Source organism: Danio rerio, chromosome 17, assembly GCF_052040795.2.
Source record: "Danio rerio strain M-AB ecotype USA chromosome 17, GRCz13ab, whole genome shotgun sequence".
Classification (NCBI taxonomy): domain Eukaryota; kingdom Metazoa; phylum Chordata; class Actinopteri; order Cypriniformes; family Danionidae; genus Danio; species Danio rerio.
In genome coordinates, this window is record NC_141037.1 from 47,866,002 (window position 1) to 47,890,396 (window position 24,395).

Below are 24,395 nucleotides of genomic sequence, written 5' to 3' on the forward strand. Positions count from 1 at the left end.
AATCTCTTCAAAAATGAAATCTACCTTCACTTTGTGACTGTACGGTATGCAGATTGACCATGTGAATCTCTGCTTGTTTAATTAAACTTAATTTATTAACTGGTTGTTCTAAAAAATGCAAAAAAGAGCAAGTGTGTGTAGTGATCAGCAGTAAAGCCTGAAAGTTGTAGAAATTAACTTGTGGAAATTAATTTCCAATATAATCAAATGCTGCAGAGTATGCACTAAACTCTGACCCTTTTCTTAAGCTCATCAGAAAGTGGTAATTGAGACAGTGACCATCTGTCTTTTGTTTATCTGAAAGACAAAGATGTTAAGAACTTGCAAAACAGCTTCCTGATCCAATTAACATTCAATATCGTCTAAAACACAGGATCAGTAAAGTTACATTTCACAAAAGAGACACAAGTGGAATATTTCACTTTATATACCTGTGTATTCAAATTATCATGTAAAGGCTCTACAAGTCAAACGATCTCACTACCCTTCAGAATTGGCCAGATAATAAACTCCTCATTTGTATAATTTAATTACCTATTATTTCTACATTAATTGGTGCCCTCACGTAAGACTTAAATATCATTATTAATATCAATACCTAAATAATGATTTTAATATTTGATAAATCCAATTATCACTACATTAATTGGTGCCCCCCGTGAGGCTAAAATATCATTATTAATATTGATTTTAATTATATAAATAATAATAATAATGATATATAATAATCATTATTAATATTGATTTTTCTAAATATTGATTTTAATATTTGATTAATCCAATTATTACTACATGTGTTTTGTTTTTCTCACAATATTCATTTATTCATTTATTCAGTTTCATTTAGCTTAGTCCCTTTATTCATCAGGGGTCACCACAGCGGAATGAACCGTCAACTTATTCATCAACTTCCTGGGAAACACCAATACACTCTCACATTCAAACCCTACGGCCACACTATGTCTTATTTTATTTATCTTTTTATTTTATTTTCCTCTCATCTTATTTTTGCAAATCTTTAGTGACTTTTATTTTATTGTTGTTTTATTGTTGTACCGTGACAGATTTTTGTTTAATCTTTCATGAAAAAACTGAAGTTTAAAATGCTTCACAAATGCATTTATTAATTATATTCATCAATTCCCAACTCAGTCCCTTTGTTAATCAAGGGTTGCCACATCGGAAATGATCCGCCAAGTTATCCAGCATGTTTTATGCAGCACATGCCCTTCCAGCTGCAACCCAACACTGGAAAACACCCATACACACTCTTTCACACACATACATTATGGAAATTTAGCTTATTTATTTAATTCACCTATAGCGCATGTTTTGGACTGTGGGACAAACTGGAGAACCCAGAATAAACCCATGCCAACATTGGGAGAACATGTAAACTCCACACAAAAATGCCAATTGACCCAGCTGGGGCTTGAACCAGCGACCTTCATGCTGTGAGGCGATCATGCTATCCACTGCCGCATTGCCCGCTTTAAACAAATATATGCATTAAATAATGTTTACAAAACAATAGAGTATAACCACACACAAACCATTTCAGTGTTTATTTTTGTGAGAATTACTTTGTAACACTTTTAAAAAAGGTATCATTAAATTTATCTTAGTTAACGTTAATTTCAGCATTTAATGAAACAATAACAAAATACATTTAAAAGTAAAATAAATGATCAATGCACTTTTGTATAATCATAAATAACGTTCGAGGTTACTAAAGTAACCCTTCGTTCCCCGAGGAGGGGAACGGAAGCACTATAAGTGGATTTGATTGTAAAATCCACGCATTGGGAGGTTCGGTTCAGAAGCTACTCGTCTGAAAGAGTATTGAACGGGCCAATTAAGAATGAATTGGCAGCGCAAGCCTGCGCAGGTGAGCGGCATAAGCAATCAACTGAGTATATAAGCTCACCTGGCGCCAGCAGACGCTATCCTTTTTAAGCTGAAGAGACTTTCAACAGCTAAGGGACAGTCATTATGGCGACGGAGTATAGTGCTTCCGTTCCCCTCCACGGGGAACGAAGGGTTACTTTAGTAACCTCGAACGTTCCCCTTCGGGGGGAACTTCAGCACTATAAGTGGATTTGATTGTAAAATCCACGCATTGGGAGCCCATTGAAAGCGCCATAATGACTGCACCTTACCAACACCCCAGATGAGGAGATAGTCAAGCAAGCGTGACGCACCCACATCATGGGGGGCGCGGTCCTCCAACGTGTCCCTGGCCCTAATTTATCCTACTTCAACAGAAGTTTTACGGATTTATATATATTTTTTGGGAAGTCGTGAGCATCTAGATAATTCTAGGAAAATACGACAGTACGTTGGGAAGCGTGCAATCCCGATAGGGAGGACGCTGCGGAGGCCATCCGTTACCCAAGGGGGGATAGATGGCAGAATTTACATATGGACTAGCCCTAAAAAGGGGGAGTACGCATAGCAAAAGAGTGGTTAGCGGGGAGGGAAGACACGGGTCCGCCCAGGGGGGGGACTTAACCGTGGCGGAATAAGCATATGGGATCGCCTAGTGGGGATCACGCATAGCAGGCACCTTTACCCAAAACGCGGGCTGACCAGCGGGCAGACCTACAACGTAGTGGGCCAGCAAGTGACTCCTCCGCTGAGTCAGTGCTGGGGGCCACGGAGGAATCTGCAGGGCTCACCTGACGGGGAACTTTACTGACAGATAAAAAGGCGCACGTATCTCCGTGTTAGGGAAAATGGCGCAGCAAGCGTGTTTCAACACCCTACCGAATTGTTTCCTCAATCACCAAGGGTTACCTAATACCCTTGAGGAAACCGGCTCCACTCGCAGATTGTAAAACCTTGCAAATGTGTTGGGTGTCACCCAGCCCGCAGCTCTACAGATGTCTGTTAGAGGGGCGCCGCGTGCGCGCGCTCGAGAGGATGCGAAGCTCCGAGTGGAGTGCGCACGCGCTCTCGGGGGACGCGGCTCATCTCGGCTCTGATAGTGAAAGAAAGGCATCCACAATCTAGTGGGAACTTATTTCGGTACGGCACTTCCCTGCTGCCGACCGCTATAACAGACGAAGAGCTGCTCAGATGATCTAAACTCTGAGTGCGGTCCGGATAATACGCAAAACGCGAACTGGACAATAAGAAGGGCTGGGTCTGCCTCCTCCGAGGGCAGCGCTTGCAGGCTCACTACCTCGTATTAAAACGGAGTGGTAGGAACCTTGGGCACATATCGCGGGCGGGGTCTCAGGACGTGAGAGAAGCCAGCCCAATTACAGGCACGAGTCACTGACCGAAAAATGCCTCCGGGTCCCCGACCCTCTAATCGATATCAACGCGACCAGCAGAGCTGTCTTCAGGGACAGAAAGATACTGAGTCGAGGATCGAAGGGATCTGACGCGGCTTGTGTAGCGAGGGCGAGATCCTAAGAGGGCATGAGAGGGGGCGGGGTGGATTAATTCGCTTAACGCCCCTGAGGAACCGGATGATGAGGTTATGCGTTCCCACGGTGCTGCCAGCCACCGCGTTATGAGAGCGGAGATGGCAGCCACGTAACCTTGAGTGTGGAGGGCGACAGCCTGCTCTCCAACTTCTCTCGGCGTAAAGAAAGCACAACGCTGATCTGGCAAATTACGGGGGTCTTCTCAGCGAGAGACACACCATTCAGTGAATAGACTCCACGTCAGGGCATAGGCGCGCTCGGGGAGGGGGCTCTAGCCCGAGTGACGGTATTAGCCACCGCAATCGGAGGTTACCTAAGTCTTCCTCGCGTCTAAAAATCTCTACAAAGATCGGCGAGGGTGCCAGGTGGTGCCCTGTCCCTGAGAGAGTAGGTGCTCTCTCGAAGGGACTGCCAGGGGAGGGCTATCGCGAGGGAGAGCTCTGACATCCAGGTCCGGTTGAGCCAGAGGGGCGCAACCAGCAACCTGTTCCTCGTCCTCCCTGACCTTGCACAGTAACTGCGCGAGCAGGCTCACTGGGGGAAACGCGTATTTGCGCGTGCCCCGAGGCCAGCTGTAAGCCAGTGCATCCGTGCCGAGAGCACTCGGTCAGGGAAAGAACAACTGGCAATGAGCGATCTCGGGGGAAGCAACAGATCGATCTGGGCTTCCCCGAATCGCGCCCATATCAGCTGAACAGACTCGGGGTGGAGTCTCCATTCTCCAGGACGCAAGGCTGCCGTGAGAGCGCATCGGCTGCACGGTTGAGCTTGCCTGAATATGAATGGCGTGCAGCGATTTCAGCCGCGGATGACTCCAGAGGAGCAGACGGCGGGCGAGCTGAGACATGCGGCGAGAGCGCATACCCCCTATACGGCTGATATACGCCACCGCCGCCGTACTGTCCGTCCTGACCAGCACGTGTTGCCGCTCCAGCACCGGGAAAAAAACGGTGGAGAGCGAGGAACACTGCCAACAGCTCCAGGCGATATGCCAATGCAGCTGGGTACCTTTCCACAGGTCCGCAGCCGCATGCCCGCAACGCACAGCCCCCCAGCCCGTGTTGGAAGTGTCTGCTGAAACGACAACAAGACTGGACGCCTGTTCTAGAGACACCCAGGCCTGTAGGAACGAGGGGTCGCTCCAAGGGCTGAGGGCGCGGCGACACAGCGCAGTAACAGAGACTCGGTGTGCGCGCGCGTGCCATGCGCGTCTGGGGACTCGATCGTGAAGCCAGTGCTGAAGTGGTCTCATATAGAATAATCCGAGCGGCATGAAGCGGCTGCGGATGCCATATGCCCCAGGAGCCTCTGAAATAGTTTCAGTGGGACCACTATTTTACTGTCGAGCTCTCTCAGACAGTACAGCATCAGCTGAGCGCGCTCTCCGGAGAGGCGCGCTGCCATGGTGACCGAGTCCAGCTCCAGCCCGAGAGAAGAGATCCTCTGCACGGGGGCGAGTTTGCTCTTTTCTCGGTTGACCTGAAACCCCCACAGGTGGAAGTGCCAGAGCACTTTGTCTCTGTGCATAATCAACTGCTCCGAGAGAGGGCAAAAATCAGCCAGTCGTAAGGAAATTGAGTATGCAGATGCCCGCGAGCCGAAGGGGCGCTGAGGCACCCTCCGCGGGCTTGGTGAGGACCCGCGGAGACAGAGAGAGCCCGAAGGGGAGGGCTTTGTATTGCCAAGCTCGACCTTCAAACGCAAACCGCAGAAACTGTCGGTGGCGAGGAAGAGTGGAGACATGGAAATACGCGTCCATCAGGTCTAATGCTGCAGACCAACCCAGAGGACGAACGCACCGGAGGATGCGCTTCTGCGTGAGCATTCTGAACGGCAGCTTGTGCAGGCAGCGGTTCAAAACGCGCAGATCTAGGATTGGCCGTGACCCACCGCTCGTTTTGGGCACGATGAAGCGTGGGCTGTAAAACCCGCTCTCCATCTCGGCTGGAGGGAGCGGCTCGATTGCATCCTTCGCCAGGAGGACAGCAATCTCCTCTCGCAAGACAGGGGCGGACAGGGGGCTGACCCTGGTGAATACACACCCGTGACTTGGGGGGCCGTTTCGCGAACTGAATCGCATAGCCGAGTCTGATTGTGCGTATGAGCCACCGCGAAGAGCTGGCCCGCGCTAACCAGGCAGGCAGAGCTCTCGCTAATGGACTCATCGCTACAATCGCTGACGTACCAGCAGTGGGGCAGCGCGGAGTGGGTGTGCTGATCCGGGAAGCTCGCGGGTCCCACGGAAAAGCTGGAGGTGAGATATTTGCTCTCACTCCAAACCCGAGCTCCGGAGGGGAGGCTCGAGGGGTGGGAGAAAGGAGACCGTCCTCCCAGCGCTCGTGAGCCACTGGCGAAACGCACCGAATCTGCAAGCTAGAAAGCATAGCGTCCCAGACTGGCAGATTTCGGGCTGTCACATCTGGGGAAGTGAAAAGTGCCCTTTCATAATGTTTTCATGGCAGTAAAAAGTGCCGTTGGAAATGGAGCCCCGCCCTCCAGCGGGGAAAGAGCAAGTTCCCTCTTCTCCAGATGGCCTGTCCCAGGGGCGCTTCGCGGTCCGTTGCCGGACTTAGCGGCGTTCTGGGCAGGGGGGCTGCCTGCTTCCGAGGTGCCCGACGCGCTCGCTTCGCCGGAGGCGTGTGCGGGGGCGGAGCAGCTCTCGTAGGCGGGCGCCTTCGGCGAGGAGCAGGTATGAATGGCACGGCGGGCGGAGCGGGCTACGGACCGCCGATAAGACATCACCCACCAACTGCTCTCTCACCGCCTTGAATTCCTGGGTGAATTCACAGACAGTGTCGCCGAACCTGGCTGGGGATATGGGGAAGTCAAGAAAGCGGACTTTGTCGACTTTGCGCATATCAGCCAGGGGTGGCGCTCCTGGACCACTAATGTGGACATCGTCCTCCCCAACGCACACGCAGCGGACTCAGTAGTCCGAAGAGCTAAGTCGGCGGCGGTGCGAAGCTCGTAAGCCTGGGTTGGACCCACCCTCGTGCAGCTCGGCCAGCGCCTGCGCTTGGTAGCGCTGGTAGGTGGCTATCGCATGCAAGGCGGAAGCAGCCTGGCCCGCAGCTATGTAAGCTCTAGCTCCGAGGGAGGTAGATAACTTACAGGCTTTGGATGGGAGACGAGGCGGACCCCGCCAAGAAGAGGCGCCGCGCGGATTTACCGCCATCGCGCACTCAACCTGAGGAATCGCCACATACGCCCTGGCTGTTTCACCGTCAAGAGTGGTTAGGGTGGAGGAACACGCAGCACGAGCAGAAAAAAGTGCTTTACAAGACCGCGTGAGCCTACTGTGCACCTCCGGGAAGAAGGGAACGCCCCTCTAGTCGGTCCGGCCGCGGAGCTGGGGGATAAACCATCTCCAACCCACGGCCGAAGCAGCCCGGGAAAGCACGGCTAACATGTCCGTTTCAGGATCCATATTGACAGCGCTCACCAGCCCGAAGGGGGCGAGCGGGTCTGGATCATCATCGGACAATGAAAGCCCACCCTCCGATGCCGCGGTGGACATCTGGTCTCCGGTGTCATCGGGCGTAAGGGCTACCATCTGTTAGACGGATCGCTTCCCCCGCCCGAAGCTTGGATAGAGCGCTTAGAGGAGCGGGAGGTCCGCGGGCCCGTGGGCGACGGATTATCTCTCGCTGAAACCCTCAGATCTGCCCGAGTGCCCGCTGCAGAGCAGGGGACAACTGGGGTGGTTCACCTTTTTGCAAAGGCTAACCGCGATCTTGCGCAACAGTCATGGCATCGCAATGACGACATGAACTGCCCGCGAGCAGCGCATTAACATGCTGGACCCCCAGACATGCAACGCAGTGCCCGCGCCCATCATCCGAGGACAGGAAACCACCGCATCCAGAAACGCACAGTCGGAGCGCCGTCCTGATAAGGACGTGCTGCACGACTGTGTTGCTCTTTCTGTGAAGTTTGCAACTTTATACGCACCGCTCTGGAGGACCGGACCCAAAGAACGCCAGGCAAGGGAGAAACCCAGCTCGACCGTCTGCCACTGCGTGTACACACTCTGGACCGGGAGAATGCTCTCGTTCGCTCAGAATCGCTGGTCACAGCAGGAGGAACCCTCATCGACTCGATCAGAAAGTCTCTGAAGCGAAAAGGATAGCGTCTGCTGGCGCCAGGTGAGCTTATATACTCAGTTGATTGCTTATGCCGCTCACCTGCGCAGGCTTGCGCTGCCAATTCATTCTTAATTGGCCCGTTCAATACTCTTTCAGACGAGTAGCTTCTGAACCGAACCTCCCAATGCGTGGATTTTACAATCAAATCCACTTATAGTGCTGAAGTTCCCCCCGAAGGGGAACTGCTGTTTCTCCACATAAAGAGAATATTTTTGCCTTTAGAATAATATTTTTTCCAAGTCAGTGTGCTTTACCAAGCAGATAACAATGTCAGTGATGAACGATTTTGGAAAAATCTGACATGTGTGATGTTTTGTTTTTCTGCGATACACATTGTTATTCATAAACACAATTTTACCAGATAACTTGAAGAGAAAGAATTCATCAGTTTAGATTGATTGAGATGATTTTGCATTACACCTGCATAAAATATAATAAACAATAAACATATATAAAATCAACAGAGCAAAAATAGTAGTTAAATACACAGTGCTTCATGGTTTTCAGATGAGTCTCACAGTGTTAGGGTAGAAACTAAAAACAAATCAAATGTACATGGTCTTCGTTGTATAAATTGTATAAATCTCATGTGTTCTGAATTGTGTGACTACTGATTTATAATCCCAAATCAACATTGAACATCCTGCAATGTGACTATTGAGGATGTGCACATTGCAATATCGATGCTAAAACAATATATAATGCAGCCCTAAATTATACCACATTTATCATGTGCAAAGAAAATACTGAAAAAACATGCTTGATATCCTTTTTAACTGACACTTTTTAGATTGTTGTACAATGAGCAATAAATACAATTCAATAAATGGATGAATACAATTTAACAGGTGGAAAAAAAATTATGAAAAGGTCACAAGTATAAGCCACTTTGCTCTATAAGATATTAAACTGTAGATGGAATAAACAACAATTATTTTAAAATAAAATAAAAAAAAACAACACATTTTTTTAGCCCGGGTTCACTGAAAATACGTGCGTCAGGCTACATTTTAGCAACCCTTAAAATGTGTTACTCCAGGTAATTTTTGTTGCACATTTCACATTATAAATCCACTAGAGAGGACTGTCTACATTTTTTGCAAATTTAAAATACATTACATAGAGTATGTTTTGTTTTATGCTTCAGATACATTTCATTTTTGTAAGTTGTACAGATAAGCTAGCAAATGACTGACCTAAACTCTACCCTAAACACAACCATTTCAAAAACAAATGTAAAAAAAAAATGCTGCAGCCACGTAGTTTTACCAAGTTTACCTGTTTTGTGGAAACATTCTTCACCGGACTTTAATCATAGCACTCTGCATCACAAGCACAAAAACGTGAGCTACTGAGCAAACTTACTATGCCAGAAAAGTTGACTAAATGGAGATCAACAGGTCAGGCAAATATATTTGATTACAGATCATAGAGACTATTACGCTGTTTTGTGGAATTTATTTAGTGTTGTGCAAAAAATGGCAAGACATTTTTTTGCAATAATATATTCCTGTAAATACCATAGTGTGAAAAGGAACATAAGTTGTTGGTGTCATACTGCCAGTAGCATTAATTTACTTGGAAATTGCACTGAAATGTATTTTGAAGTATTTTGAAGCCTGTATTTCCAATGAGCCTGTGTTGTGTCTTTCCTAGTTTTCTAACATGGTCTCCCCCTTTCCTTAATTCTTGACACAGCCATCAATCACAAGGACTCCAATATCTTCACTTCCACAAGTTGGCATATTGCACAACAGCATAAAGCCAAACTCGCCACACTTACATCACCAGACACATTGCATCCCTGTCTCCATCACTCATATATTCTGAAACCCCCGACTCTTACTGAAGATGAATGACTTCTGCTCGCTTTGTAGCTGCAAACCCCTGTCAGGGCCAAGGTCTCTTGAATAACTTGCCGTTTGAAATACAGATTTTTGTGCCTTACTCACCTCTCTTGTCCCAGTCCAGATGGGTGATGTAGTTCATGGAGCCTTTGCACACGCCAACCCTCTTGCTGCTCATCACGTTGTAAATATCCACAAAACTGTCTCCTGAAGCCACAGCCAAATACTTGCCTGTTACTGTAATACAGAGAGCAACTTTTCAATTTTTCTCTTACCATGACCCAGATATCACAAGCTCATTAATATGTTAAGCCATTCGCGCAAATATCCATTAACGCCATTAGCATATGTAAAGGTACAAAAATAGTTTGCACAATCATAGTCAAGGGATCAGACGATTATACAGTACTGATCATTTATACAGTACACTCATGTTCTCAGTACTCTAGACATTTCCACCATATTAATCTCGTGTAGGGGAAACCGGGAGTCTATATTGTATCAGGAGGCAATAATAATACTCAAATGATCCAATTAGAAACAAAGTGAACTCTTTTTTTTTATTACAATGAATCTACACATGATCTTAGTGGGTTATTCTTTTAACATGTTAATCTTACACTATTTCATAATAGTTTGGTTTAAAACTGTATTGTGTGAAATATGTATTTTAATATTTAAAATTGAGTAGTTACTAGAATAGTTGCGTAGTAATCAGCAAAACTATAAAAAATACAATATAAAATAGAATGTTTTTAATGCAAATAATGCCATCTTAAATAATTTGAACTATAGTTAAAATTAAATCAACTAACATTAGTGGACACTGTCATAATAACCAATTATCTTGCTGTGTTTATACCAGACGCGGCCCACACGGATAAATCGTACTATTCACACGTAAATAGAATCGTGATCATTTTGAGTTTATTCGCTTTATTTGCATGTCAAATCCACTTCATTCACACATCAAATTCACTTTACAATAGACACGGATTCGCGACATGGGCAGGGCTTCTGTCAGTCCAGTGACTCTAGCTTCCTCGTTAAATGGCTAACATGGATTTTATTAAAAAAGTAAAGTTAGCTGTGTTTATATGCTTTTATGAAGGTTGAAAAACAGTGTTAATTTGTTTGGAGTCCACTAGATCCATTCAGAGGTGCACTCAGCTCTGTGAGTTCATAAACTCTTCCAGAAACTATACCTGGATGATGGAAGCTTTCAGTGGTGCTTCAGTTCAATTGAAAGAATTGTTGTCTATTGTCAGCAGGAGGATTTTCCCCCGTAACACCAACAACAGGCGCTTCTTCATTATCATGCACGAAATGCTCAACTCTTAACATATGTAACTTGCACCACTTCACTCGAATTGAGACATTTGCGGCACTTCTTTCACGCGTATCGCACCACAGGATTTCTACTCATCTCTTTGCATTGCCTTAACATGTAAATCATTCGCGCTTAATGCTTCATCTGCGTCTTGTGTAAACGCAGCATTATAGATCGCTGGAGGTTATTTACTATCACCCAAACTACAATTCTGCCACTGAACTGCATTACATTTCCCATCCAGGCACCTCACCCACACACCAGTTCCAAATCACCCATGACTGCACACACATAGCTGAAGCTTGTAAGGACTAATGACCAGGACTATAAATACCTTTCATCCCTGCGCACATTGCTGAGTCTTGTTGTTTACCTGTCTAGTTTAGTCTAGTCTTCCCATGTTTAATCTAGTGGTGGGCAAGGTGAAGGTTCATGAAACACTGAAACAGTCAAAGCAAATTTGTCGAAACTTTAAGACGTTTCAAAACATCTCTAAAGCGACACCTAGTGGTATTTTTTTAGTATTGCTCTGGAAAAGCTTCAGCAAAGAAACAGTTATGCAAATTGAGGTATTAAACCCCACATTGTACAGTTGAGGCTTCAAGTGATTTGGTGAAGCAGTAAGATTTCTAGACTAGCATGCCAAGATAATGGGTTCAAAAATCTAGGGTGATGCAGCTATAGATGTTAAGTTTGTAAATGCTCTGTTCTTGTAACGTGTTTGTTTTAACTTTGGTCTGACGTCCGAATGAACACTCTGTAAATAAATATGTCTTGTTTTGGTCATTAAAAGTTATGGTAACACTTTATAATACTTACACACTATGAATCAATTATTAAGCATTACCAATAAGCTCTATATTAATAAACATTGGTAAGCAGTTTATAACTGCAGCTACAAACGCTGTATTATTGACTTATTACCAAATGTATAATGTGCTTAATTGTTTTTTTTCATACTTTGTAATTACTATTTTTTCATTAGTAAATTAAGTATTGCATTATTTACGAACCAGTTATTTAAGATAAGTTGGTGGTTTTTAAAGATTATTCAGAATGAGTTAGGAAATGATTAATAAACTATTAAAATTAGCATTTATAAATCTTATTATTCAGGCATTTACTGTGCTAACTGTATATTTGTGTGTTAAAAATGCTTTATTACCTCAGATTGATAAATGATTAGTAAACTAAATGATTAGTAAACTATTGAAATCAACATTTCTGTATTTTATCGTTAAGGCATATTGTAAAGGTTACTACGTATGTTAATAAATGCTTTATTAACTCAACTTGATCCAGTTTTGGGACCTAATCTAAAGTGAGGACTATTTATGCTTTATAAATCATTTATAAATGACAATTAAAGGCTCAGTTAAATTCTAAACAGAAAAAAAGAAAATAAACGACTTAATTCATGTCTAATTATTTGAAGATGCACAAATGAAACTGTATCAAATAAAATATTAATCTTTGCAATCTTATCTAAAATAAAAATACTGTACAGTTTAAACTTCACTATAAATAACATTAAAATGTAGTGTCATATTATATTGTTAAAATATTATATTGTTGTTTTATCCAATTTTTACAGTGATTTTACTGTTATTTTATTTTTTAGATAGGATTGCAAAGATTATTTTTTTTATTTGATACCAAGCTTTTAATTGTCATTTATAAGGGATTTACAAAGCATAAATAGTCATCACTTTGATTTTTTTTTTTGAGTGGATGGCAACATCAACAGCCTGAGGTATCAAGACATTTGTACTGCCCATTACATAACAAAACCACAAGAGAGGGCAAATTCTTTAGCAGGATTCACTGTAAAAAATGTCTGTAATTTCAACGGTAAAAAACTGTAAAAATGCTACAGTACAAATGCTACAGTAGAAAAGCATAAATAGTCCTCATCTGGTTAACGGTATGTTTCTTTAATATATACGGCGAATAACCGTAAATTGACTTTTCCAGAATTCCCTGCATGGCACATCACTTTTTATGCATTTGGTTGACATTAATATGGATCTTTTTAGTTGTTTCCCCATCAGTTATGTACAATAGAGATTTATATTACATCTAATGTTGATAAACAATGTTTATTTCATGACTTTAATTTTATACGTGTTACCATACTGGTGTTTAGTAGCTGTATGAATGACACTGAGCACCCTCTATTTGCCGATACTCTTTTCTGCTTGTGGGAAAAGTTGATTGTGATGAGCATTGGCTCTTTATGTAACTTCCTCATCACCACCTGCATCTGGGTGTGCTAACTTGTCTAACTGTGTAACAAAAGATGTGTAGATGTTGATTATTCAAAGTACAGACATATTACCCCTAAAAATGAATAAATACAGTAATTTACCGTAAAAATGAAAAATTACTTTTACGGTTTGTACCATGTTTTTAACGGTAAAGTACTGGCAACCACAGCTGCCGTTTTTTTACCATAAATTTTACGGATTTATTTTTTACAGTGTAGCGCTCCTTCTCATACTTCAGCCTCCAAATCAATTCCTGAAAGCAATGAAGGTCAAGGTGCTCCAGGATTGGCCAGCAAAATCTCCAGATATGAACATTATTGAACATGTCTAGGGTAAGCACTGACGAAAAATCCAAAGAATCTTGATCAACTCTGGGAGTCCTGCAAAAACGCTTTCTTTGCCATTCCAGATGACTTTATTAATAAGTTATTTGAGTCATTGCAGAGATGTATGGATGCAGTCCTCCAAGCTCATCAGAGTCATATAGAATATTAATTATTTTTCCACTGCACAATGACTTTATTTTTTATACTTTACATTATTTCATATTAATAATTATTAAAATAAGTTTAATCTAGAGTCCTTCGCTTTTTATATAAGTCACTTCTTATACCAAATGATCAATTAAAGTCAAATTATTATTTGTTGTTCATATAACTTGAATAGGCAACAAGAGTTTTGTCAGGTAGTAGTCAGGTATGGATTCATGTAATGTGTTCTCACATTAAATCAATCTCACATAATTGTCACAGTGTTATACTCGCTCATACTTTTAGAATTACTACTTTTTACTCATATTTCGAGTAGTATTTACAAAAGATACTTTTACTCTACTACACTAAGTTTTTTTTTTTTTTTTTACAAGTAATGGTACTATATCCCCTACTGCCTCTACCTGTATCTTGTATAAATAAATGACAGCATTTGAAGCAATCTGTGAGTTCTAAAAAATTATGCTAAAAAAAGTTAGAATCGCCCCTGTTTCCCCAATTGATATTAATGCATAAACTAACCAGGAGAGAAGCGTATTTCTGATATGATGTCTTTGCGGTGATGAAATGACACCAGGTCTTCAAGAGTGTCTGCATTGACGATGAGGAAACTGCCATCATTGAGACCCACAGCCAGAGCTTTGCCATCCGGAGAGAAGCAGCAGCATCGCCCACCTGCAACAAGTTCAAAGTCTTCAGTGTCATGAGATATGAAAAACTGCTTTTCTTTATGACTACATAGAAATGTGGAAAAAGCTCAAGCTGTAAGTTAATACATTCACCTCACTGTGGAAAGCGCTACATATTTACAAAGTCTTTTTTAGTCTCAGACAGGGGTATTGAAGAAATGTGATTTCCTTGAAACTACATGCAAACTCATGTCAGATTAACACAATCCTGAATGTTGTTCCAACTAGTCACAGTAGTCTGCATAAAGAATCTGATATTGCTGAAATTAAAAAGGTTTGTGAGTTCAAAGCTTTCATTGCTGCATATTATTATTATACTCTAAAATTGGGTCTTTGGGTTATTTCAAGCAAAACTTGAGTAAAATGGAAAGAACCCATTGGGCTCTATTTTAATGATCTAAGCAAAAAGTCTAAAGCGCATGGCGAAAAAGCATTAAGGCATGTCTGAATCCACTTTGCTAATTTAAGGACGAATACGGTTTGCGCCTCGGTACATGGTCTAACAAGGTTGTATTTATTCTCTTAACCCTTTAGCCAGCGCCCCGACAAGGACACAGTGAGGCACTGTTTTCCACATGTCAATGTTTATGAATAGATTACACCAAAAAGAACAAAAGTAATCTTGAACAACTGGACATCAGTTTAAAGCTAACCCCCAAGCACCCATTGCAGCAAGTTGTTTTTCAACGGAAAGCTTATAAAGAATGTTTTTGCTAAATTTGTGTAAGTTTTACAGAAAACGCTTATTAATATGTACATATCATGTAATAAAAACACACACACGCATTCATTGCTGTACATCAAAGTTTATTTTGAAAGGTTAGAGTCCACAGAAAAACATCCCATCAAAACAATTAGTCCACCAACACATTAGTGTTGAATTATGGATGGTTATTCATTTGTTTATGTCACCGTTTCTGTCGGAGACCTATTGTTTACACTGTTTTACCATGGTACTTACACGCGAATACTGCATCTTTGTAGTAAAAGGCCAGTTGATGTCATAGCTACAGTGTTACAGAAAAAATGAGACCACAAACTGAATAAAAAAATCTAAGTTATAGTTACTAAAATCTAAACAAAGCCGAGTATTTTGGCCATCTGCATGTCATTGTTATCGATCAGTTCCCAGAAGCTTGACTGACAGAAAATTTAGCCAATGGTTACTGTAACAATACAGTAACAATGCTGTTACTGGTTCGGTGAGATGCATCTGTCCCCTGCACGCACAGCTGCTAACAGCTCAAGCTCAAACGGCGGAGCTGCTCGTTTGCAAAAAGTAAACGAAGTAGCATGTTTCTAAGGAGAGCTGATTCTTACATGATGTGGATGAAGACTTAATTTAGGTTTTTCCAACGGTGAGTGACTTTTTTGTAGCATTTGCACGGAACCTATTTCACACAATGTAATACTTGTCCTCAAATAAATCATTCGTACTATACGCTTCTGCTCATTATTTTACAATTAAAAAATTTGTAGTATGTGAAACCTTTAGTGCGTGGTCATCAGACCTGCTCCACAAACAAGGAGAGGGAGAAAATCACAAGACCTTATCTCAGAAAAATAATTACAGAAATTTCATTTTCCATGATATTGGCATCAAATTCTAAACATATACGCAGAAGATGTGTCGCTTTCGACCTATTACTTTTCTATGTTGCTCCAAAACAAATTTCACATCTTTGTTTATGAAAAAATAAAGTGTTTAGTGTAGTGCAATTTTTTTTTACATTAATTAAGCATCTATAACTAATTTCTTCATTTTGAGCATTATAAACTCTAGATGACGAATAATAAAGCCCAGAGTGTTTTCTTTCCAAAGATACATAAAATATAAATGTAAACCAAATCATTCAGCAACTGTAAATGTTTTAGCTTGGGAAGATCAATTTTGAGAAAGTGCTTCTGACGATGAGGGAGAGAAGGACATCGACATAGCCTCCCAAAACTTTACAAAAATCTCATTTTGTATGCTATCTTCATCAAATTTAAAATTTAAACTCTTGAAATACTTAGCTTTCATTGATTAATGTAATATTTTTTCTAGGACATTACATTAATGTATTCCTGTGTTTGTATATGGAAAATAAATATTGAGCAATAAAAAAATGTTTCCTGATGACTTCATAATGTATAACTTTATTATAATACATAATTTGTGTTTGCAGCTTACTGGAGTCAGGAACTGTTACTATTTAAAGTTAGGTAGGTGTAAATCCCCAAAATTGAGTGCTATGTGCTTGTTTTGAGCATAAACCAATCAGAGTCTCATCTCACATTCCCTTTAAGAGTCAGTTGTGTTGCTCCATAGTGCATTTGCTAATTACATGGTGGACTTTGTAAGTAGAAAAACTAAATGCGCAAAACATGAAAATCACTGTTGCATTAGTCTGAAAATACTAACAAATCGCACCATGCACGCCTTGTCTATTGAGTTAAAGCTGGCCTTTAATATTAATTTAAAAAGTAACACAATGGCTGGGTGCCTATGTTATTCAAATTAGGATTAAAATAGTGACAGTATATAACAATAGAAGGAGAAGGAGAAGGAGAAGCACTTTAGCATCTAGACCAGCAGCCTGTAAGTACATTTAAGACTTGTTTCAGTTGTTGTGTATGGTTTGAGGACTTGTTTTCAGCTGTTTGTGTAAAGTTGTAGGACATTTAAACTTGCTTTCAGTTGTGTATCATACTAGAAGTGTTTAGCCACTGTTTCCTTGGTTACTATAAGAGCTTGTGTAGCGAACGCAGACGCGGTTTCGCGTCGTCCGCCTCAGTTTCGACCCTTGTTTTGACTCGGGAGGCGTGTCCAAACGCCAGGTAACCACTATATAGTGAGCACGCTAGCATTAGTCGGCAGGAGAAGCACTTTAGCATTTAGACCAGCAGCCTGTAAGTACATTTAAGACTTGTTCCAGTTGTTGTGTATGGTTTGAGGACTTGTTTTCAGCTGTTTGTGTAAAGTTGTAGGACATTTAAACTTGCTTTCAGTTGTGTATCATACTAGAAGTGTTTAGCCACTGTTTCCTTGGTTACTATAAGAGCTTGTGTAGCGAACGCAGACGCGGTTTCGCGTCGTCCGCCTCAGTTTCGGCCCTTGTTTTGACTCAGGAGGCGTGTCCAAATGCCAGGTAACCACTATATAGTGAGCACGCTAGCATTAGTCGGCAGGAGAAGCACTTTAGCATCTAGATCAGCAGCCTGTAAGTACATTTAAGACTTGTTTCAGTTGTTGTGTATGGTTTGAGGACTTGTTTTCAGCTGTTTGTGTAAAGTTGTAGGACATTTAAACTTGCTTTCAGTTGTGTATCATACTAGAAGTGTTTAGCCACTGTTTCCTTGATTACTATAAGAGCTTGTGTAGCGAACGCAGACGCGGTTTCGCGTCGTCCACCTCAGTTTCGGCCCTTGTTTTGACTCTCGAGGCGTGTCCAGCTGAATTCAATCAGCTAGTGCTTTGGGGTTATATAAACAACTAGTTAACCGCGGCAGCGGTCGTGGCAGCCTCGTGTTAAGACCGCCTCGTGTGAAGACCGACGAGTGTAAAGACCATCGACTCTACCTGCGCGACTCCAACGAGCAAAGACACCGACAAAACACTTGAGTACTTTACTTTCTTGTTTTACTTTATCTTTACACTTCTTTTTGTTGTCAGTGCACTTTTATTATGTGTTTTCTAATTCCTGTTGTTACTAACACTCGCAAAACACGAGAGGTACGCTGCAGGCGTAATCCTCACAACCTTCGTTCTATACATGTATCTACTATTTCACAACTCTCTCTCTCTCTGTGGGCCTCTGGAATTGTCAATCAGCTGTTAACAAGGCAGATTTTATTACCTCCATAGCTACATATTCTGACTATAATCTCATGGCTCTAACTGAGACCTGGTTGAGGCCGGAGGACACTGCTACACATGCAACTCTTTCTGCTAATTTCTCTTTTTCCCACACTCCTCGTCAGACAGGGAGAGGGGGTGGGACGGGACTACTAATTTCCAAAGAATGGAAATTTACTCTGATACCGTCCCTGCCAACAATCAGCTCCTTTGAATTCCATGCAGTCACCATTATCCACCCCTTCTACATAAATGTGGTTGTCATCTACCGCCCACCAGGTAAATTAGGTCACTTCTTAGATGAACTGGATGTTCTTCTCTCATCTTTTTCTAATTTTGACACTCCCTTGTTGGTGCTAGGTGACTTCAACATTTACGTTGACAAACCGCAAGCTGCAGACTTTCAGACTCTGCTTGCCTCTTTTGACCTAAAAAGAGCACCTACTTCTGCTACCCACAAATCAGGTAATCAGCTAGACCTTATTTACACACGACACTGCTTCACTGATCAAACAATAGTAACTCCACTACAAATATCGGATCATTTCCTTCTGTCTCTCAACATCCACATTACTCCTGAGCCGCCACACACTCCAACACTGGTTACCTTTCGCAGAAACCTACGATCTCTCTCACCCAATAGACTATCCACCATTGTCTCGGACTCTCTTCCTCCATCTCGCAAACTCACTGTACTTGATTCGAACAGTGCCACTAATACACTCTGCTCCACACTAGCATCATGTCTAGACCGATTATGTCCTCTTGCATCCAGGCCAGCCCGTGCCAGTCCTCCTGCACCCTGGCTCTCGGATGCTCTCCATGAGCATCGCTCAAAACTGCGGGCTGCAGAGAGAATTTGGCGGAAAACTAAAAATCCTGCACAGCTCTTAACATACCAAACTCTTCTATCCTCTTTCTCAGCTGAGGTTACTTCTGCAAAGCAGACATATTACCGTCTGAAAATCAACAATGCCACTAATCCTCGCCTACTTTTTAAAACATTTTCCTCCCTCCTCTATCCTCCTCCTCCACCCGCATCCTCCACACTTACTACTGATGACTTTGCTACATTCTTTTGCACCAAAACTGCAAAAATCAGTGCTCAATTTGCTGCACCTACAACAAACACGCAAGATACAACACCAACACCTCACACACTCACCTCTTTTTCCCAGCTCTCTGAGTCTGAGGTGTCCAAACTCGTGCTATCTAGCCATGCAACCACCTGTCCACTCGATCCCATTCCCTCTCATCTCTTGCAAGCCATCTCTCCTGCAGTCATACCAACACTGACTCACATAATTAACACATCTCTTGACTCTGGTTTATTCCCCACTTCGTTTAAGCAGGCTAGGGTAACCCCACTGCTAAAGAAACCCAACCTGGACCATACGCTACTTGAAAACTACAGACCAGTATCCCTGCTTCCATTCATGGCCAAGATTCTGGAGAAAGTAGTGTTCAATCAAGTTCTGGACTTTCTTACTCAAAACAATCTCATGGACAACAAGCAATCCGGCTTTAAGAAAGGCCACTCAACTGAGACTGCCCTGCTCTCGGTCGTGGAGGATCTCAGAATGGCTAAAGCAGACTCTAAATCATCAGTCCTCATTTTGCTGGACTTGTCAGCTGCTTTTGACACTGTCAACCACCAGATCCTGCTATCTACGCTCGAGTCACTGGGCGTTGCGGGCACTGTTATACAATGGTTCAGATCTTACCTCTCTGACAGGTCATTCAGGGTGTCTTGGAAGGGAGAGGTGTCCAACCTACAGCATCTAAACACTGGGGTACCTCAAGGCTCTGTTCTGGGGCCACTTCTCTTCTCCATCTACACATCATCTCTAGGACCAGTCATCCAGAGACATGGATTCTCCTACCACTGCTATGCTGATGATACCCAGCTATACCTCTCTTTTCATCCTAATGATCCCTCGGTTCCAGCTTGTATCTCAGCCTGCCTGTTGGATATTTCACCTTTCATCTTCAGCTGAATCTCGCAAAAACGGAAATGCTTGTAGTTTCTGCCAACTCGTCTCTACACCATAACTTTTCAATCCAGATGGATGGGGCAACCATTACTGCATCCAAAATGGTGAAAAGCCTTGGAGTAACGATTGATGACCAACTAAACTTCTCTGACCACATTTCTAGAACTGCTCGATCTTGCAGATTCGCACTCTATAACATCAGAAAGATCCGACCCTTCTTATCTGAACATGCAGCTCAACTCCTTGTTCAAGCTCTTGTTCTCTCCACACTGGATTACTGCAACTCTCTACTAGCTGGGCTTCCAGCTAACTCTATCAAGCCTCTTCAACTGCTCCAGAATGCAGCAGCACGAGTTGTCTTCAATGAACCTAAACGAGCACATGTCACTCCGCTGCTAGTCCGTTTGCACTGGCTGCCAGTTGCTGCTCACATCAAATTCAAAGCTCTGATGTTTGCCTACAAAGTGACCTCTGGCCTTGCTCCTTCTTATCTGCTCTCACTTCTGCAGATCTATGTGCCCTCCAGAAACCTGCGTTCTGTGAATGAACGTCGCCTCGTGGTTCCATCCCAAAGAGGGAAGAAATCACTTTCGCGAACGCTCACGCTCAATCTGCCCAGTTGGTGGAATGAACTCCCTAACTGCATCAGAATAGCAGAGTCACTCACTACTTTCAAGAAACGACTAAAAACTCAACTATTTAGTCTCCACTTCACTTCCTAATCTGCAGTTGCCTCTTTGAATATCACACTAACTGTACAAAAAAAAAAAAAAATACTAATACCATTAATACTTCCCTTAGATTTTACAGACCTGAAACTTGCCTATAGCACTTATTCATTGTTGCTCTTAGTTGTGTAAATTGCTTCCTTGTCCTCATTTGTAAGTCGCTTTGGATAAAAGCGTCTGCTAAATGACTAAATGTAAATGTAAATGCAATATTTTATTGATTTATTTATTGCCATTTGCTGATTTAATTTAAACATAACTTATTATTGAATAATTATTTTTGTATTATGTTGTGTTTTGATGTTAAGAGCACTTTTCTTTACATTTGCTAATTGTCAAGATTCAAGCGTTGAGGTTTTTTTTAACTAACCTCAAAAACTTTGTTAGAGATTGTTGCTTTGCAAGAAAAGTAATCCAGTTCATTTATTTGGTAACACTTTATTTTAATAGTCCATTTGAGTATTAGTAGACTGTCTGCTTAATATCTGTTGATACTGCTTCTTCAACAGACATTTAATTGACTATAAGAAACTTTGCAAGTACAAGTCAACTTACACTTACTCTAACCCTAACCCCAACCCCAACCCTAACCTAACAGTCTACTTATAATCTAATGAGAATTAGTTGGCATGTAGATGCAATGTAACTTAATTCAACAAACGGACCATCAAAATGAAGTGTGACCATTTATTTATTTAGACCTACAATCGTCAAGCAACAGATTTTTTTATTTAGTAGAGAAAAAAATTACTAAACAACAGAAACTGTTGTTCCCCTTCGGTTGGGGAACTTTAGTGCTATAAAGTGGATTTGATTTTAAAAAACCACGTATGGGAGGTTTCGGTTCAGAAGCCGCTTGTCTGCAAGAGTATTGAACGGGCCAATGAATGCAATAAATTGGCAGCGTAAGCTTGCACAGGTGTGCTTCATTGGCAATTATCCCAGCATATAAGCACACCTGGAGCGAGCAAACGCCATCCTTTTCGCTTCAGAGACTTTCTGATCGAGTCGATGAGGGTTCCTCTTGCTGGTTCAGCGACTTCAGAGCAAACGAGTGTCTCCCGGTCCAGAGTGGGTTTTCGCGGCGGCAGACGGTCGAGCCGGGTTTCTCCCTTGCCTGCGGTTCTTTGGGTCCGGTCCTCCAGAGCAGTGCGTATTGTTGCAACTTTCTTAAAAGAGCAACACAGTCATGCAGCACGTCCTTTTCAGTATGGCGCTCCGAATGTACACTGAACACGATCACTGCATTACATGTTTGGGGGTCCAGCATGTTAATGCGGTGCTCGCGGGCGGTTCATGTCGTCATTGCAATGCCATGACCATTGCACAGCTAAGACAGCGAGCCACCCCAGTTGCCTCCTGTTCTAAAAAAGCAGCAGGCGCTCGGGCAGATCTGAGGGTTCCAGTGGGAGATAATCCGCTGCCCAAGGGCTCGCAGACCTCTCGCTCCTCACAGCGCTCCATCCAAGCTTCCGGCAGTGGGAGTGATCCGTCTAACCTGATGGTAGCTCTCACGCTCGCTGACATCAGAGATCAGATGTCCTCCGCGGCATCGGAGGGTGGGCTTTTACTGTCCGACGAAGATCCGGACCCGCTCGCTCCCTCCGGGCAGGTGAGCGCCGTCAAATCGGATCCGGAATGTTAGCCGTGCTTTAGCGGGCTGCTTCGGCCGTGGGGTTGGAGCTGGTTCATCCCCCAGCTCCGCAGCCAGATCGACTAGATGGGTGCAACGTAGAGGACCAGAAGGCAAAGCCTTCGAAGCCTCATTCACCTTCTTCCCGGAAGTGCACAGTAGGCTCATGCAGTCTTGGAGGGCACCTTTCTCTGCCCGTGCTGCGCGCCCTCCGCCCTCACCGCCCTTGACGGTGGAGCTGCCAGGGGGTATGAGGCTATCCCGTCAGTGGAGAGCGTTATTGCGGTCAATCTCTGTCCGCATGGCGCCTCTATGCCTCTCCCGTCCAAAGCCTGTAGGTTGTCTGCCTCCCTCGGAGCCAGAGCTTATAAGGCTGCGGGCCAGGCTGCTTTTGCTTTGCACGCGATGGCCACCTACCAGCGCTACCAAGCGCAGGCGCTGGCCGAGCTGCATGAGGGCGGGTCTAACCCAGGCTTACTACATGAGCTGCGCACCGCAACCGACTATGCTCTTCAGACTACAAAGTCCGCCGCATGTGTGCTGGGAAGGACGATTTCCACACTTGTGGTTCAGGAACGCCACCTCTGGCTAAACCTGGCCGATATGCGTGATGTTGACAAAGTTCGCCCCGATCCCAACGGTACTTTTCAGTGCCACCAAAACATCAATGAAATAGCACTTTTCCCCTTCCCCGGATGTGACAGCACGAACTTTGCTAGTTCAGGACGCGCTGCCTTCGGCTCGCAGATTCTATGTGTTTCGCCAGTGGCTCACGAGCGCTGGGGGGATGGTCTCCCTTCCCTCAGCCCTCTAGCCCCCTCTCTGGAGTCAGGGTGCGGAGCCAGAGCGAATCGCTCTCCTCCAGCTCTTCCGCGGCACCCTCATGCTTCCCGGAACAGCACACCCACTCTGCGCTGCCCCACCGCTGGTACGTCAGCGATTGTAGCGATGACTCCATTAGCGAGGGCTCTGCCTGCCTGGTTCGCGCGGGCCAGCCCCTCGCGGTGGCTCATACACACAATCAGACTCGGTTACGCGATTCAGTTCGCGAAACGGCCCCCCAAGTTCACGGGCGTGTATTTCACCAGGGTCAACTCCGTGTCTGCCCCTGTCTTGCGAGCGGAGATTGCTGCCCTCCTGGCGAAGGGTGCAATCGAGCCAGTTCCTCCAGTCGGGATGGAGAGTGGGTTTTACAGCCCATACTTCATCGTACCCAAAAAGAGCGGTGGGTCACGACGAATCCTAGATCTGCGCGTTTTGAACCGCTGTCTGCACAAGCTGCCATTCAGAATGCTCACGCAGAGGCGCATTCTCCAATGCGTTCGTCCTCAGGATTGGTTTGCAGCCATAAACCTGAAGGACGCGTATTTCCATGTCTCCATTATTCCACGCCACCGCCAATTTCTGCGGTTTGCGTTCGAGGGTCAAGCGTGGCAGTACAAGGTCCTCCCCTTCGGGCTCTCTCTGTCTCCGCGGGTCTTCACTAAACTCGCGGAGGGTGCCTTAGCGCCCCTTCAGCTCGCGGGCATCCTCATACTCAATTATCTCGTCGACTGGCTGATTTTAGCCCACTCGCGGGAGCAGTTGATGCACAGAGACAAGGTGCTTCGGCATCTCTGCCTATTGGGGCTTCAGGTCCAACGAGAAAAGAGCAAACTCGCCCCCGTGCAGAAGATCTCTTTTCTCGGGATGGAGCTGGACTCGATCACCATGGTAGCGCACCTCTCCGAGGAACGCGCTCGCCTGTTGCTGAACTGTCTGAGAGAGCTCGACAGCAAACTTGTGGTCCCACTAAAGTTCTTTCAGAGGCTCCTGAGGCATATGGCATCCGCAGCCGCTGTCACGCCGCTCGGATTGCTCCATATGAGACCACTTCAGCACTGGCTTCACGATCGGGTCCCAAGACGCGCATGGCACGTGAGCACACACCGGGTCTCTGTCACTGCGCTGTGTCGCTGCGCCCTCAGCCCTTGGATTGACCCCTTGTTCCTACAGGCCG

The 24,395-nt window shown here is 44.1% G+C and overlaps 1 protein-coding gene across 13 annotated transcripts in view; it reads right to left on the minus strand.

The window, feature by feature from the left end:
- The window catches only part of eml5 (EMAP like 5), a 247,936-nt gene that overhangs the window by 51,064 nt on the left and 172,477 nt on the right, over positions 1–24,395 (minus strand). For all 13 annotated transcript variants that reach the window (XR_015513746.1, XR_015513744.1, XR_015513745.1 and 10 more), the window contains 2 exons: positions 14,037–14,189; positions 9,532–9,663 (listed from right to left, as the gene is read on the minus strand). Coding sequence is in view for 4 of the 13 variants with exons in the window: in XM_087290991.1 (XP_087147117.1) it covers positions 9,532–9,663; positions 14,037–14,189 (285 nt within the window). In the remaining 9 variants the exon portion in view is untranslated. The remainder of the gene's footprint in view (positions 1–9,531; positions 9,664–14,036; positions 14,190–24,395) is intronic.